This window comes from Primulina tabacum, chromosome 16 (assembly GCF_025594145.1).
Source record: "Primulina tabacum isolate GXHZ01 chromosome 16, ASM2559414v2, whole genome shotgun sequence".
Lineage (NCBI taxonomy): Eukaryota > Viridiplantae > Streptophyta > Magnoliopsida > Lamiales > Gesneriaceae > Primulina > Primulina tabacum.
In genome coordinates, this window is record NC_134565.1 from 29,667,112 (window position 1) to 29,680,272 (window position 13,161).

At 34.1% G+C, this 13,161-nt stretch overlaps 2 protein-coding genes across 3 annotated transcripts; both read left to right on the forward strand.

Moving 5' to 3' along the window:
- Window positions 1–1,050: 1,050 nt before the first annotated feature.
- On the forward strand, window positions 1,051–8,672 carry LOC142528703 (alpha-L-arabinofuranosidase 1-like). 2 transcript variants are annotated; one of them, XM_075633810.1, is made up of 17 exons: window positions 1,051–2,591; window positions 2,664–2,718; window positions 2,822–3,033; window positions 3,340–3,461; window positions 3,572–3,719; window positions 3,980–4,049; window positions 4,354–4,499; window positions 4,590–4,635; window positions 4,719–4,771; window positions 4,892–5,036; window positions 5,147–5,265; window positions 5,353–5,424; window positions 5,503–5,606; window positions 6,100–6,156; window positions 6,250–6,448; window positions 6,900–7,046; window positions 8,488–8,672. In XM_075633810.1, the coding sequence occupies exons 1-17, from the start codon at window positions 2,415–2,417 to the stop codon at window positions 8,632–8,634; spliced, it is 2,019 nt and encodes a 672-aa protein (XP_075489925.1). In that variant the 5' UTR covers window positions 1,051–2,414; the 3' UTR covers window positions 8,635–8,672. The 2 variants fall into 2 exon arrangements, with proteins under 2 accessions (XP_075489925.1, XP_075489926.1); XM_075633811.1 differs by lacking the exons at window positions 1,051–2,591; window positions 2,664–2,718 and adding an exon at window positions 2,726–2,749.
- A 577-nt stretch (window positions 8,673–9,249) lies between these two features.
- On the forward strand, window positions 9,250–12,303 carry LOC142529563 (E3 ubiquitin protein ligase RIE1-like). The gene is made up of 4 exons (XM_075635125.1): window positions 9,250–9,983; window positions 10,953–11,072; window positions 11,169–11,457; window positions 11,918–12,303. The coding sequence occupies exons 1-4, from the start codon at window positions 9,754–9,756 to the stop codon at window positions 12,077–12,079; spliced, it is 801 nt and encodes a 266-aa protein (XP_075491240.1). The 5' UTR covers window positions 9,250–9,753; the 3' UTR covers window positions 12,080–12,303.
- Window positions 12,304–13,161: the final 858 nt, after the last annotated feature.

Sequence of the window (13,161 nt, forward strand, 5' to 3'; positions counted from 1 at the left end):
TTTTCCAGAAACTGTTCTTCGTAGATCTTGATTTTTTGAACAAAATCGATTCATGATTTTGTTACACTACCTATACATGATGTTTGTTGGTGGATGACGATTGTTGTATAAATTTTTCGTTTTTTGTGACATTGTACTATTTTTATTCTTCTTCGAACCATCAATTTTTTTTCTAAAAACATATAAATTTCATAAGATTTTTGTGATGAAATTTATTATGTGAGACCTATTTATATGCAAATTGAGATGAGGTGAGTCGCAACTTCTAGACAAATGTTGGCCTAACTTATTGACACATCTTTTTCATTAAATTAATGACACATATCTTCATCATTAAATTAATTAATATTTTATATTTTTATTCAATATATTTATATATATATATAACCATTCCTTTTTTTTGAGACGATTTCAAAAGTATATTTTGTGAGACAAATATTCTATTTGGATTATTCATGAAAAAACATTACTGTTTTTATATCAAAATTATTATTTTTTATTGTAAATATGAGAAGAATCGATCCGTTATACGAATAAAATTTGTGAGACTGTATCACAATATATAAATATATAGATATCATGACTATGACGTCCAATTATTTGTGGTGACTACTCACTAAAGATAATTTTCTAGACTATTCACACAATTAAATAATTAAAGATATATGGGATGGTTCATGAACAATATTTTCCAATGATAAAATCGCTACCACGCCACCGCATGACTCCCCCACAACTAGATCTCCCACCTTTGAAATAGTAAAAATAGATATAACTTCGAATCAAACGGGATCAGTGTTCACTTTACTATCTAAATGTAATACACAAATTTTGTAAATGATAGATATATATATATTGTTCACTTTTAATGGCATTTTGTGTTTCATCAATCTCTATAGAATGTAAATTCTATTCTATAATGTTAACATAAGGGTGTGAGACAAGTCATTTATGATTTTCTTCTTTTTTCTTCTTTCTCGTGTCTATTTTTTAAAATTTTCAGGATATATTTGTTACATAAATTTTATGATTTTTTAAAACTATAAAATTTTGTGAAGTTCATGGATTTTGATAAAATAGATAATAAGATATCTTGATAGATTCTTGTGTATTTGATTAGAAAGATTTTTACAATACATTGAGTGTACATATAAAGTGGATGGATACAAGGCAGACTCGGTGGCGTCAAGGAAGATTGTTTCCGAAACTTATAATAACTCTTCAACGGCAGAATGGTCGTTTCCTTAAAGCAAAGATCACTCTCTGGTAAATAAATGGCACTTTGCATCATCACACAATACAAATACAGGTTTCTTCCTTCATTAATCTGGCCTGGACTCTGATCTACAGCCTGCAGGTATGTTTTCAAGTGATCGTCTTTAAATTTTCCCAACTGGATCTCCTCTTCTTACCAGATCATTCATCGCCTTCTGGTTCTTTATAGGTAAAATGCGCATGAGTTTGTAGGTTCTATACCGCATATTCTAAGGATATGTGCCAGATGTTTTTTGTCTTATGGACTTTGATTCAAAAAATTTGGATTCTTTAATGGTTGTATTTGAGACCTGATTGATATACTAATATCTCTTATCATTTCTTGACTTGGTTATTTGAATTCTTATTTTATGTCTTTTTTTTTCCCAATTGGGTAGTATTTTTACACTCATATGTATTGTTTATATATGACAAAGCTCTAATGAAAATGGTTGGGTTTCATTTGACCTTATCCATATGTTTGGCTCACATTTTTGGGGCGTTGACTTTCACATCTAGAAGTATATGTTGTCTCTTTGGATTTGTTTTGTCCTCTATTGATAGATTCACCTCCACGTTGGGGGTTACAGTTGCAGTTAATTTATGTCTAGTTTCTTTTAGGCTTACATTGCTTGTCTGAAATCCTAAAATTCTAAAAACATCTCATGAAAAAAAAAAAAATCTCCCTCATTGTTTCCAAATCTTGAGCACAAACACTTTTCCGTACGTGTTTTAATGTGGGTATGTGCTCAAGATTTGAAAACACTTGGGATTAATAGAATGAAGTTTTTCGACGATTTTGGGATTTCACAGTGCTGGTAAGGATCCAGGATTTTTATTTTATATATATGCCAAGTTTCTTGTCAAATATATCGATCTAATAAGTATATATGTGTGTCTGTATGGATATGTATTTATGTTTCAAAACAATGCATCAATTAAAAACAAAGGATTCGGTTGCTTCAAGTTGCATAACTTATCAGCCAAAGAAAGCTAAAAGGCCTTTTCAGTGGTGAGGGAGTTAGTTATTTTGTTTAAACCTTTTTCTGTTTTTGGAAACATACAAGCTATCAGAAAATACAACTAAATTTGATAATATTTCATCACCATTTCATAGCATACGTGATAAGGATCTGATAATCGAAAGTAGTGAGGAAGAGATGGACCCGAGTCGCACTTCCTATGCTACCCTACTTTTCATGATTATTGGATTCTGCGTAGCTTGTCAGTGTTGTTCTAGTGGAATCGATGTAAAACAGACTGCATCGTTGTTCGTTAACGCTTCTGAAAAGTCATTTCGACAAATACCTCGTACCATGTTTGGTATATCATTCGAGGTTAGTTTTATAATGTTTGTTCAGCGTGTGTCCTTTGGTTTGTTCAGTCAAAACACCAGAACTTTTTTGCAGGAGATCAATCATTCTGGGACTGGAGGACTGTGGGGAGAGCTAGTCAATAACCGAGGCTCGTCCGAATTTTCTTTAATTTCCAAAATGTTCGGAATTTTCTTGGTGCTAATATTTTCGAACTATGAATTCTCACAGTTTTAATATATATATGCACTCAGGTTTCGAGGCCGGAGGCCAGAATACTCCATCAAACTTTAATCCTTGGACGATCCTCGGGAATGAGTCGTTGTTACATGTTTCAACAGACCGTTCATCCTGCTTCGACAGAAATAAGGTTGCACTTCGAATGGAGATTTTGTGTGACATTAGTGGTGACAATATATGTCCAGCACGAGGAGTTGGCATATATAATCCTGGATTCTGGGGAATGGTAAGAATATTTTTTCCTGGAGTTTATTAGTGTTTCCATTCGAAGAACGAGTGTTTCCATTATACCAAAAAATATAGCTGATGTTAACAATGAAATTGAGATCGTTTAGATCATATAACAGCTTTTTCATTATTTCACGTGCAAGAAAACATAATTATGTTTCGTTGGCTGCAATTTTTTGCTGATATATCTGCATTGTACGTATCTATCTTCTGGAAAGATGCGAAGGGTCACCGCATTTCTTGTTTGATCTAAACAAAATGATTCTGGATTTGGAATGAATTGCTCGTTCCTATTTTCTTGCAGAATATAGAAGAAGGAAAGACATATAAAGTGACCCTATATATTAGTTCATCGCGACCAATTGAAATATCTGTATCATTTATTGGTTCAAAAGGACAACAGATATTAGCCACGGGAAATATAAAGTATGCATCTGTTGTAGTACCTTTTGTGTAGATTTTAAGCAATTTTAAGAAATTAATTGATGCTTTCATGTCACAAATTTGTAAATATTTGTTCTTAACTGATGAATCAGAGCTGGTGATGTCACAAACTGGGCAAAAAAGGAGATCTTCTTGGTAGCACAGGGAACAGATCGTAACTCAAGATTGCAGTTTACGACAAGAAAAAAGGGTATTATATGGTTTGATCAAGTGTCAGCTATGCCTTTAAGCACACATAAGGTATTACACTTTTAGCCAAAAAACATGTTAATATCTAAATAGTAACCGGTTTCATATGTTTGAATTTAGATGTTCTGCTTATGGTACCGAAGTAATGGCCTCGTGCAAAGTCTTGTTCTCTCAGAAATTGTTCGCATATTTGGTCACAGACATTCTTTTGCTTGAAGATTTCTATATTTTTTGTCCTTGACATTGTTTGATAGTAGGAAAAAAGATTGCAGTTAGTGTGACTGAGATCTTTAAGGAAACTCATGGTGTAGGGACATGGATTCCGAGCCGATCTTTTCAACATGCTTGTGGACTTGAAGCCGGGTTTTATCAGATTTCCAGGTATTTCAGTAGCATATTTGACTTACATTGCTCCATCCTAAATTATCCAATGTGAGCACTCTTCAGTGCTATATTTAGTATCTGCTATTGTGGCTGGAGAACCAACAGCTCTATCACAGGGTTGTTTCTTTGGCCCTTCTGGTAATTTAAGTATATGCAGTTATCTGCTTGGTACCCGTAAATGTGCATGTATATGCATTAAAATTTCGATGCCGCGTATTGTTAATTTAACATCCTTAGCAACATTACCTTGTCTGTATCTTTTTCCCTTAACTAAGCATTCATTTGACTCGTCTCTTTTCAGGGGGTTCCTTTGTCGAAGGAGAATGGCTAGCCAATGCATTTCGATGGAAAGAAACTATCGGACCATGGGAAGAGAGACCGGGGCATTTTGGAGATGTTTGGCAGTATTGGACTGATGATGGGCTCGGTTTTTTTGAGTATCTCCAAGTAATATGTAGTATTAGTGAGCATGCTTTTAACAACTTCTTTCGAATTTCAATCATATCTCACATGCATACCGTTATTCATATTCTGTAGCTCGCAGAAGATTTAGGTGCACTACCGGTTTGGGTGTTCAATAACGGTACTGACCAAATACACCTCAGTAATTATGTGTTCGGTTTTCAAATATTTCTGTTACTTATGCTCTTTCTTTTCTTTCCATAGGAATCAGTCTTAATGATCAAGTTGACACTTCCCTCATTTTACCTTTTGTGCAAGTATGTTTTTTTATAATTCTGTCTTTATTTAATCGTTAATTAAAAAATTTGAACTTGGTCTGAAACATCAAGATTTTTATTTATAAATTATTGATTTTGCGAACTTGAATGCCGTTGCAGGACATTCTGGATGCTATTGAATTTGCTCGAGGAGACTCCAAGTCTAAGTGGGGTTCTGTTCGAGTTGCAATGGGACACACAGAGCCGTTTGATTTACGATACGTCGCTGTTGGAAATCAAGATTGTGGAAGCAAGAATTATCGAGGTATACGTCTGTTTGTAGAGTAAAATAAATTCAGGTTTTTGACATGCTATTTTCTTATGCTATAAACAATAAGATCTGCAATTACTTACTGTATTGCTACACAAGTTCAGGAAATTACAATAAGTTCTACAATGCGATAAAACAAATCTATCCAGATATCAAGATTATCTCGAACTGTGATGGCTCATATCAGCAGCTGGATCACCCAGCAGATTTGTACGATTTTCATGTACGAATCTCAAATTTGACATATAGATCCTTGCATAATATTGGCAGAATTGTCTTCTTTCTTAGTATTCTGGTATCATGTGTTTAGGTGTACACGAATGCGAATACTATGTTTTCGATGGCTCACAACTTTGATCACACCTCACGTCGTGGCCCAAAGGTGTTTGGCAAATTGTTCATTTACTTATTTTTGTTTTGAGAAATTCCTAAATATTTCATCTGATAAATGAATTATCAGGCTTTTGTGAGTGAGTACGCAGTGACTGGAAATGATGCAGGAAGGGGAAATCTTTTAAAGGCACTTGCTGAGGCTGGTTTTCTTATTGGTCTAGAGACAAATAGGTACTAAATTTGAAATTTGAAGTCCCTTTAGCAGCAGTTCATTGTCACGTGTTTGTTGGGTTGTCGTACCACCGGGATTGTGAAATCATAGAACACGAGTTTTCTCCAACACATCGAACGTTAACTGAAAGCAAGTTGCCTTTGCCGTTGCCGAAATCAGATGTAATATGGTGCACGTAGTTCAGCTAAAGTCTCAAAGTTTTCTTTCTTGTCCAATTGACGCACAAGTCACAATCTTCTTTCTTTAAGAAGGTAGGATGGTGCCAACTCTATAAGTTGACGGTAGCATGAGGCTGGCTGTAACATCATTTGTCACATTCCTATGGGTGTGAAAGAGAGGTGTCTCAAATCTAAAATTCGGTTATTTTTAATCATTGTTTAAAATTATAAATATCCGATAGTCCACATGAGTTTGCAGAAAAGCAAATGGTTCAAACTTTTATTCCACATTGAATGGACACAAGAAATTACTGATTTTATTGCTTCGTTGTAGCGATGTCGTTGAAATGGCAAGCAATGCACCTTTGTTTGTTAACGCCAATGATTGGAGGTATGTTTCATATAAACCCTTTACGCAGAACACATGGTTTTCCTCTGCATATTAGTTTTCTTGAACGAACCACACGATACTGTGTTGTTTCAGTTTCAATCCAGATGCTATAGTATTTGATTCTTCAGAGGCATATGGAACTCCTAGTTATTGGATGCAACATTTCTTCAAAGAATCAAATGGTGCCATTCTACTTGATTCCAAACTGCAAGCCGACCCATCAACCTCTATAGTCACATCTGCTATTTCTTGGAATGATTCAGACAGAAACAAAAGTTATGTGAGGATAAAGGTGTGAATATTTTCTTGAAATTGCATTGGTTCTTGAAAAGTCTTTGCAAGAAACTGAGAAAAATAAACTCATGAATGTATACCTTGGCAAATCATATGATACTATTTTGTCACACCCCGAATCCATAAGGCAGAAGTCTAGAATCCCCGTTCAAAAGGATTTATCGCACGTTTGAATTGAGTGCATGTTGATAGTACAAACAAGTGGGGTCTCTGAGTATCTTGTCACCCTCGGAGGCTTCAGATTCGAATCTAGAGGATGCTAGACAAAGAAAAATGTGGATGTTGTTATCATATACCCTTATTTTGTTAAAATAATTATCCCGTATTAACTATGCTGACAACCGATTCATAAATTGTTACTCATCGTGAAATATGACATATATTCGCGATTTTAATAGGAAAATGGCATGATTTTTGGGTTATGTTATGAATGGAGGTCTCTTGTGCAGGTTGTGAACTTAGGTAGCAACAAATTGCCTCTCAAGATTTCAGTTAATGGGGTGGGAAAGAATTCATTTGAATCAAAAGGGTCCCAAATGACCATTTTGACATCCACCAATGCGAAGGATGAAAACTCTTTCAGTGAGCCTAAAAAGGTATATCTATCGACTATTTTGTGTCTATTTTTTTTATAAAATAATTTAGTGATTAATGTTTTTTTTTTTACCAAAAAGTAATTAATGTTAAGTGAACTCGTACGTGGTAACAATGCATACATGAGCAACAAAATTTATAAATCATTAGCGGCACATAAAATTAGTGTTTAAAAATCGAACCAAACTGCGAAACCAAGAAATCACTCACGCATGCGAAATTAGAGAAGATCTCCTTTAAGATAAAACAATTCCTATTGAATTGAGTATGATTGTATGTGTGATAGGATCTATTGTATCACGAATATCAATGAACTCAATTATTGCAATTGCTAGGATACCCTACCAACTAAATCACATAGTTTGGATCGATTTTTAGTCAATCATGATTTGTATTAATTTTTTAAAATCTACCAAATCGATCGCATTAATGTAATGTTGACTTAGTGTTATTTTTCTTGGATATAAAATATTTTATTTGATTTTTAGTTTGTAGTATATTAGTATCGAGCTTTTTAAACAGTCCAATGACATTAATAATCTACTTATTGCATATTTTAGCTCAAATAAACTTCAGTAGAGCACTAAAAGTTTAGTTTCTTTTATAAGTTACAAAATTTTGTAAACTGCATAAGTATTTTAATTTAGGCAAAAACTTGTGTGAGACGATCTCACGGGTCTTATTTTGTGAGACGGATCTCTTATTTGGGTCATCCATGAAAAAATATTATTTTTTATGCTAGGAATATTAATTTTTATTGTGAATATCGGTAGGGTTGACCCGTCTCACAGATAAATATCCATGAGACCGTCTCACCAGAGACATTTGTTACCTTTTTCAAAATTAATATCTCATTATTTAATTTACTCTGAAACTCAAAATATAAATTAACCACTTAACCTAGACCAAATCGAACCCAACCAAAATTAATGATTTTGTTTGATTTGAAATTTTGTAAACCCAATAAACGATTATTTTGTTCGGATTTTTATCTAAACTCGAATCTAATCATAGTTGAACACTCTTAAGAATTTTCAATATACTCCAACATCTCATATATAAAGATTGCATTATTTTTTCCATTCATATCAAATATATAATCTAATGTCTATGTTTAATATTATTTTATCTATTTTTAATCAATCTACTCATATTCATTAAATATATCAGCTATTTCTCAAGAAGTTTTTATTTCTATATATTGTTACCATAAATAAGGGTAAATAGAAAATTTTTTTGTTGAATTTTTTTTTTCCAATAATTTTTTAAAATCTGTATGAAAATACTAATAAAACCATATATATTGGATGGATGAGGTACTTATTTAGTCGGTCGTCTACGTATTATCAACGGATTCTAACCATAATCTACTGGTTCTTAATTAATTCTGAATTAATCATTGAAATATTATCAGCTTTTTGATATATATTATTGTTTATGCAGGTTGCACCAATTACAATTCCACTTAAAAATGTTGGCAACAATATGAATGTCGTGTTGCCTCCATATTCTTTAACTTCAATGAATTTGTTGAAAAAACCAAATTCTATATATCTTGTACGATCCGATACTGCTGAAAAAACTATGTAATTTATGATATTTATCATCAGATTTAATCATTGCAATTATGGATGTTTTTTTTAAGAGAGAAAATATATATTTGTAAATCACTGTGTTTCTGCTAACAAGATTATGCTAAAAAGATTTTTAAATTGTAAAACCATTTTTGAATGTTTATCTAATATTGTCAATAAATTAACAAGTCAGTCGGTTTTTTTTGAAAAAATTATTATTATTACTATTTATTTCTATTATTATTATTATTATATTATTATTATAGCAGCTGTACTCAAGGTTTTAAAAAGCGTGAAGTGCCTCGAAGCGTTAATGTCGGGTTCCAAGCTTTTCAAGATTAAGCAAAATTAGCGCATGTTTAAACGTGAAAAAATGTTTTTTTAGTGTAATTATCTCAAACCAATAAATAGATAAAATAATATATAAATATGATAAATTTAAGTTTGATTTATTAATTCTCGTATTTGAGTGTCATCTTAGAAGTTGATTTTAGCCGTTGATATATGAATGAGCATGATTAATATGAATCATATCAATATATATATATATATATATATATAATATTCAATAAAAACTCCAATTTTTTGTTTTCCTTCTATTTTCTTTCATCGTTTTCTCCGCTGCAAAATTGTGTACGAGGATTTTGGTCGTCTGCGAGTCTTTAGTCAAAACCATTACCATGGTATGACTTGACATTTTCGTACCCCCACACTACCCCACCCTCCACCCACCACCTCAACAATGTAAAAAGCAGGCCCCGCCACCATTAATACACGGCCATCTTCCAGTTCCCTCCTCCCTTCCTCTTCCCAAGCTTCCATTTTTCGAGTGATACCAGCACTTTCCGGCTCGATCTTGCCCATTTCACAGCGCCAAGTACTGACAACGAAACGATGGACCGAGATTACCTGCGTTTTTTCCGAGGTGATGACGATTTGAGGGCCCAACAGAAACTCCATAGCCACCTCACTCACACCCCCTTTTGCAGGAATAGCCACCAATTCTGACCAGCATAGGATCTTGGTTGATAATGAACAAGAAATTTACAGTATTGATGACGATTGTGAGGATGATGATTTAGCAGCTCAAATTGGTAGGGATTGTGGCTACTCAAAACCCTTTCTGTTTCTTGATATGATATGGAATCTGGCATTTGTTCTGGTCTCTGCCTTTGTGATTTTAACCACCATGCAAGAGAGGCCTTCCACTCCTTTGAGGCTGTGGATTTGTGGGTATGCTCTGCAATGCATTCTGCACATGGGGTTTGTGTGGGCTGAGTATCAAAGGCGCGGTATCGATGATGATTTTGAAGGTTTTCAAGATTATAATTTTTATGGGGTGTTCTCTTCTCTCTGTCACAACAGGTAAAATTTTAGTTCAAAAAAAAAAAAATAGTTCAGTGTTGTTTTTTTCTCAAGGCAGTTTGTGGGTTTGAAATGGACAACGACCTTTTGGTTTTATGTATGAATGATTTTTTGACTGGTTTTTATTATTAGATTAAGAGTTTGTTGATGTTTTGTTATCCCTGATGCAATCATGACATTGCTAGAGGCCTATATTGACTTATTTTTGCGTTTTTTGTTATGTAAAGTTCTTTTTTTTTTTGGGATATATGTTATGTAAAGTTCTGTCTGTTAGGAGTTTGTGGTATGATTATAGATGAAAGACATTTAATTTTGTATATCTTAATAATTGACTATATGGCAATGCATATAATAAATGCTCATATAATCAATTTATAACCTCTGTATTTATCTACGATGAATAGAATAGAGTGGAAGCCAATTTATTATAATTTTATTTGGGTAGGATTGAGGTTTTGGGGGATGATTCCCTAAACAGATTTAAGGTTGGATTTCTTGTATTTCTAGAAAAAAACTTGTGATGGATGTACTGTAAAATGAGATGGGACTGGATACAACATGATCATATCACCAAATCAGAATAAGTGGTTTCCGTCTAAGGAAATTTGGTAATAATTTTTCTGATATGGTTTAGGATAATTAGGCCAAGTTCATTTGGTGCACAGTGTATCAGAATGGTAGTAACAAAATTGAGTTTGTAGTTGAGATAAAATCTTAAGGCGGATGTGTTGTTGATCGAGGAACAGATAAACATGAACGTAGCACCAACTTGGTTTAAGGATCATCCGTGCTAGGAAAAATTTGCTGGAACTTGGGGTTTAGCTATTTTAACCAAAGGTCCTAGCAAAATTGACGGAGCTAAATTTTCTGATGAAGAGAGACATTAAAATGACATGACTTTAGAAATGGCTTTATTTGACGAAGAGAAACAATCAATATGAACAACCGATCCCAATATCCTTTCCACAGGATATTCCAAAAGTTGGAGTCCGTCAATACTGTTCTTTCGTCAATCTGGTGGGTATTTGGATTCTATTGGATAGTGATGGGAGGCCAGCTGCTTCTGCAAGATTCTCCGCGTCTATACTGGTAATTACCATACTTGTACATTTCAAAAATACAAAAAATTTATGCATAAAATTATTGATATTCATCGCCCTGTGAAATGGATGCTCTAAACTGCAGGCTATCGGTAGTGTTTTTAGCATTCGACGTGTTCTTTCTGATCTTCTGCATTGTGGTGGCTTGTATTGTTTTTCTGGTGCTGTTCTGTTGCTTTCCGATCTTAGCTACAGTTGCTTACGCAATGACTATTGGGGATGGGGCCTCGGAAAATGATATCAGATCTCTTCCAAAATATTTATTTCGCCACCAAAATCACACGTTCGAAAACGAAAGGAAACAAGTTCAGTTAACACCACTGTCAAGCCACAGCAATTCCATGGCTGAGCTTTTTCTTCCACCAGAGGATTCTGTAAGTATCTCCTCTCTTCTAAGCTGTCCCCTGAACGAAAAAAATTTCAAATTTTATATAAAATTATTTTTGAAAATAAAAATCCAGAACCCCTTTGCTAGAAAAGCAACAACTATCCTTGCTGTTTTGTGTGATTGTCTGTACAATTATATAAATGACAATGAAGTTGTATTAGTTGAAAGATTTGTGTTATCTTCGCTATAAAATACAGCTTTTGGGATATTGGCCAAACTCTCTCGTATGATTAGAATCGAAGCTAAGATCATGTATTCGATTATCATGAATTGCAAATTTGAATGGTTGTTTCATGCTTTGAGTATCTGATGCCTTGTGTTTTGGGCTTTGTTTTTATTCAAAATTTAGTCGTTGAATTCATATTATAGCCGATCACATAAATCTTTTTTTTGGTGAGGTCTTAATCACTCATCATACCAAATATGTGACTATTTCTACCATGTAGGAATGCTGCATATGCCTATACAAATATATAGATGGGGTGGAGTTATGTTCACTTCCCTGCAACCATCATTTCCACCATAAATGCATTGCTAAATGGCTCCGTGTCAACGCGACGTGCCCTCTCTGCAAACTTAACATTCTTCGGGGCGACATGTTGGTCTGACCGGTTCCTAACTGGATTTCAAGTATAGAGACGAATAGTTCTTACCACAGAAGGAAATGACCGAGAATCGTTAGCCATTTGCCTCTCTTTCTTGCAAAACGTACAGTTCAAATGCATATCAAATCATCTCGAGCAGAATCTAACTTTCTTGTATTTTTCTTTTTAGATGCATCACTTGAGTGGGGTGGCGTACTTTGACTTTAATATGTAGCTTGATTTTGATATATTGGAAGTGGTATTTTAATAATTTGGAATGATTGATGCTGACTCGGGACTTGTAAACCAACCGGCCGGCTCGAAAAACTCGTCAATTGGCTCGGTTCGTTTACAAGTCCCGAGTCAGCATCTCGAAAAACTCGTCAACTGGCTCGGTTCGTTTACAAGGGCTCGAAAAATATTTGATTCGTATTCGAGCTTATCGAATTCGAGCTGTTCGAATTTTTTTCGTGTCGAACTCGAGCCTAAATTATTTTATATGATAGTTCGCGAGCCGCTCGAAAGCCGTAATATTTTATTAATATAATATAATAATATATTAAATAAATAAATTTCGAGTATTTCGAGTACTTATTTTCGAACAGTTACGAATATGTTCGAGTCTTTCGAGCTGAACTTAGACTCGAGCTTTAATTCGAATCAAAAGTTTTAGAATTTTCGAAGTTCGAGTCGAGTTCGAACAAGCCTAATTCGAGTCGAAATCGAGCTTTCAAAATTTCGCCATAGTCGGCTCGATATTTGTTCACACCCTTGCTCGGCAGGATGATCATTGGAGTCCATGGATTATTCTAAGTGGACATTCCTCCTTCCGTTGACTTGGATCTAATGGATCTAACTGGATATAATTCATGAACTATCATATTAGTACACAAATTTCATACAAGTTTTGTATTTTCTTCGACTGGAATTATTACATTTCAAGATGTTTATGCCCTTCTGAAGACGCAAACGATTCGAGTTTGTTCGTCAATTTTTCGAAATATCAATCGATTTGTGTCGGAAAACAATGGAAGACGCGCTTTCTACGCGTCTTCACACTTACGGGAGCTCTATAGAGCTCCCCCCTTCGTTCTGAAATAATCTTT

What these genes read in the sequence shown, in the direction of transcription:
- LOC142528703 (XM_075633810.1), top strand. Translation starts at nt 2,415, where the DNA reads ATGGACCCGAGTCGCACTTCCTATGCTACCCTACTTTTCATGATTATT. An exon ending in GGGTTTTATCAGATTTCCAG is followed by an intron (nt 4,050 to 4,353) that starts GTATTTCAGTAG and finishes GTCTCTTTTCAG; the next exon opens with GGGGTTCCTTTGTCGAAGGA. An exon ending in CCTCACGTCGTGGCCCAAAG is followed by an intron (nt 5,425 to 5,502) that starts GTGTTTGGCAAA and finishes ATGAATTATCAG; the next exon opens with GCTTTTGTGAGTGAGTACGC.
- LOC142529563 (XM_075635125.1), top strand. Translation starts at nt 9,754, where the DNA reads ATGATATGGAATCTGGCATTTGTTCTGGTCTCTGCCTTTGTGATTTTA. An exon ending in GATTCTCCGCGTCTATACTG is followed by an intron (nt 11,073 to 11,168) that starts GTAATTACCATA and finishes TCTAAACTGCAG; the next exon opens with GCTATCGGTAGTGTTTTTAG. An exon ending in TTCTTCCACCAGAGGATTCT is followed by an intron (nt 11,458 to 11,917) that starts GTAAGTATCTCC and finishes TCTACCATGTAG; the next exon opens with GAATGCTGCATATGCCTATA.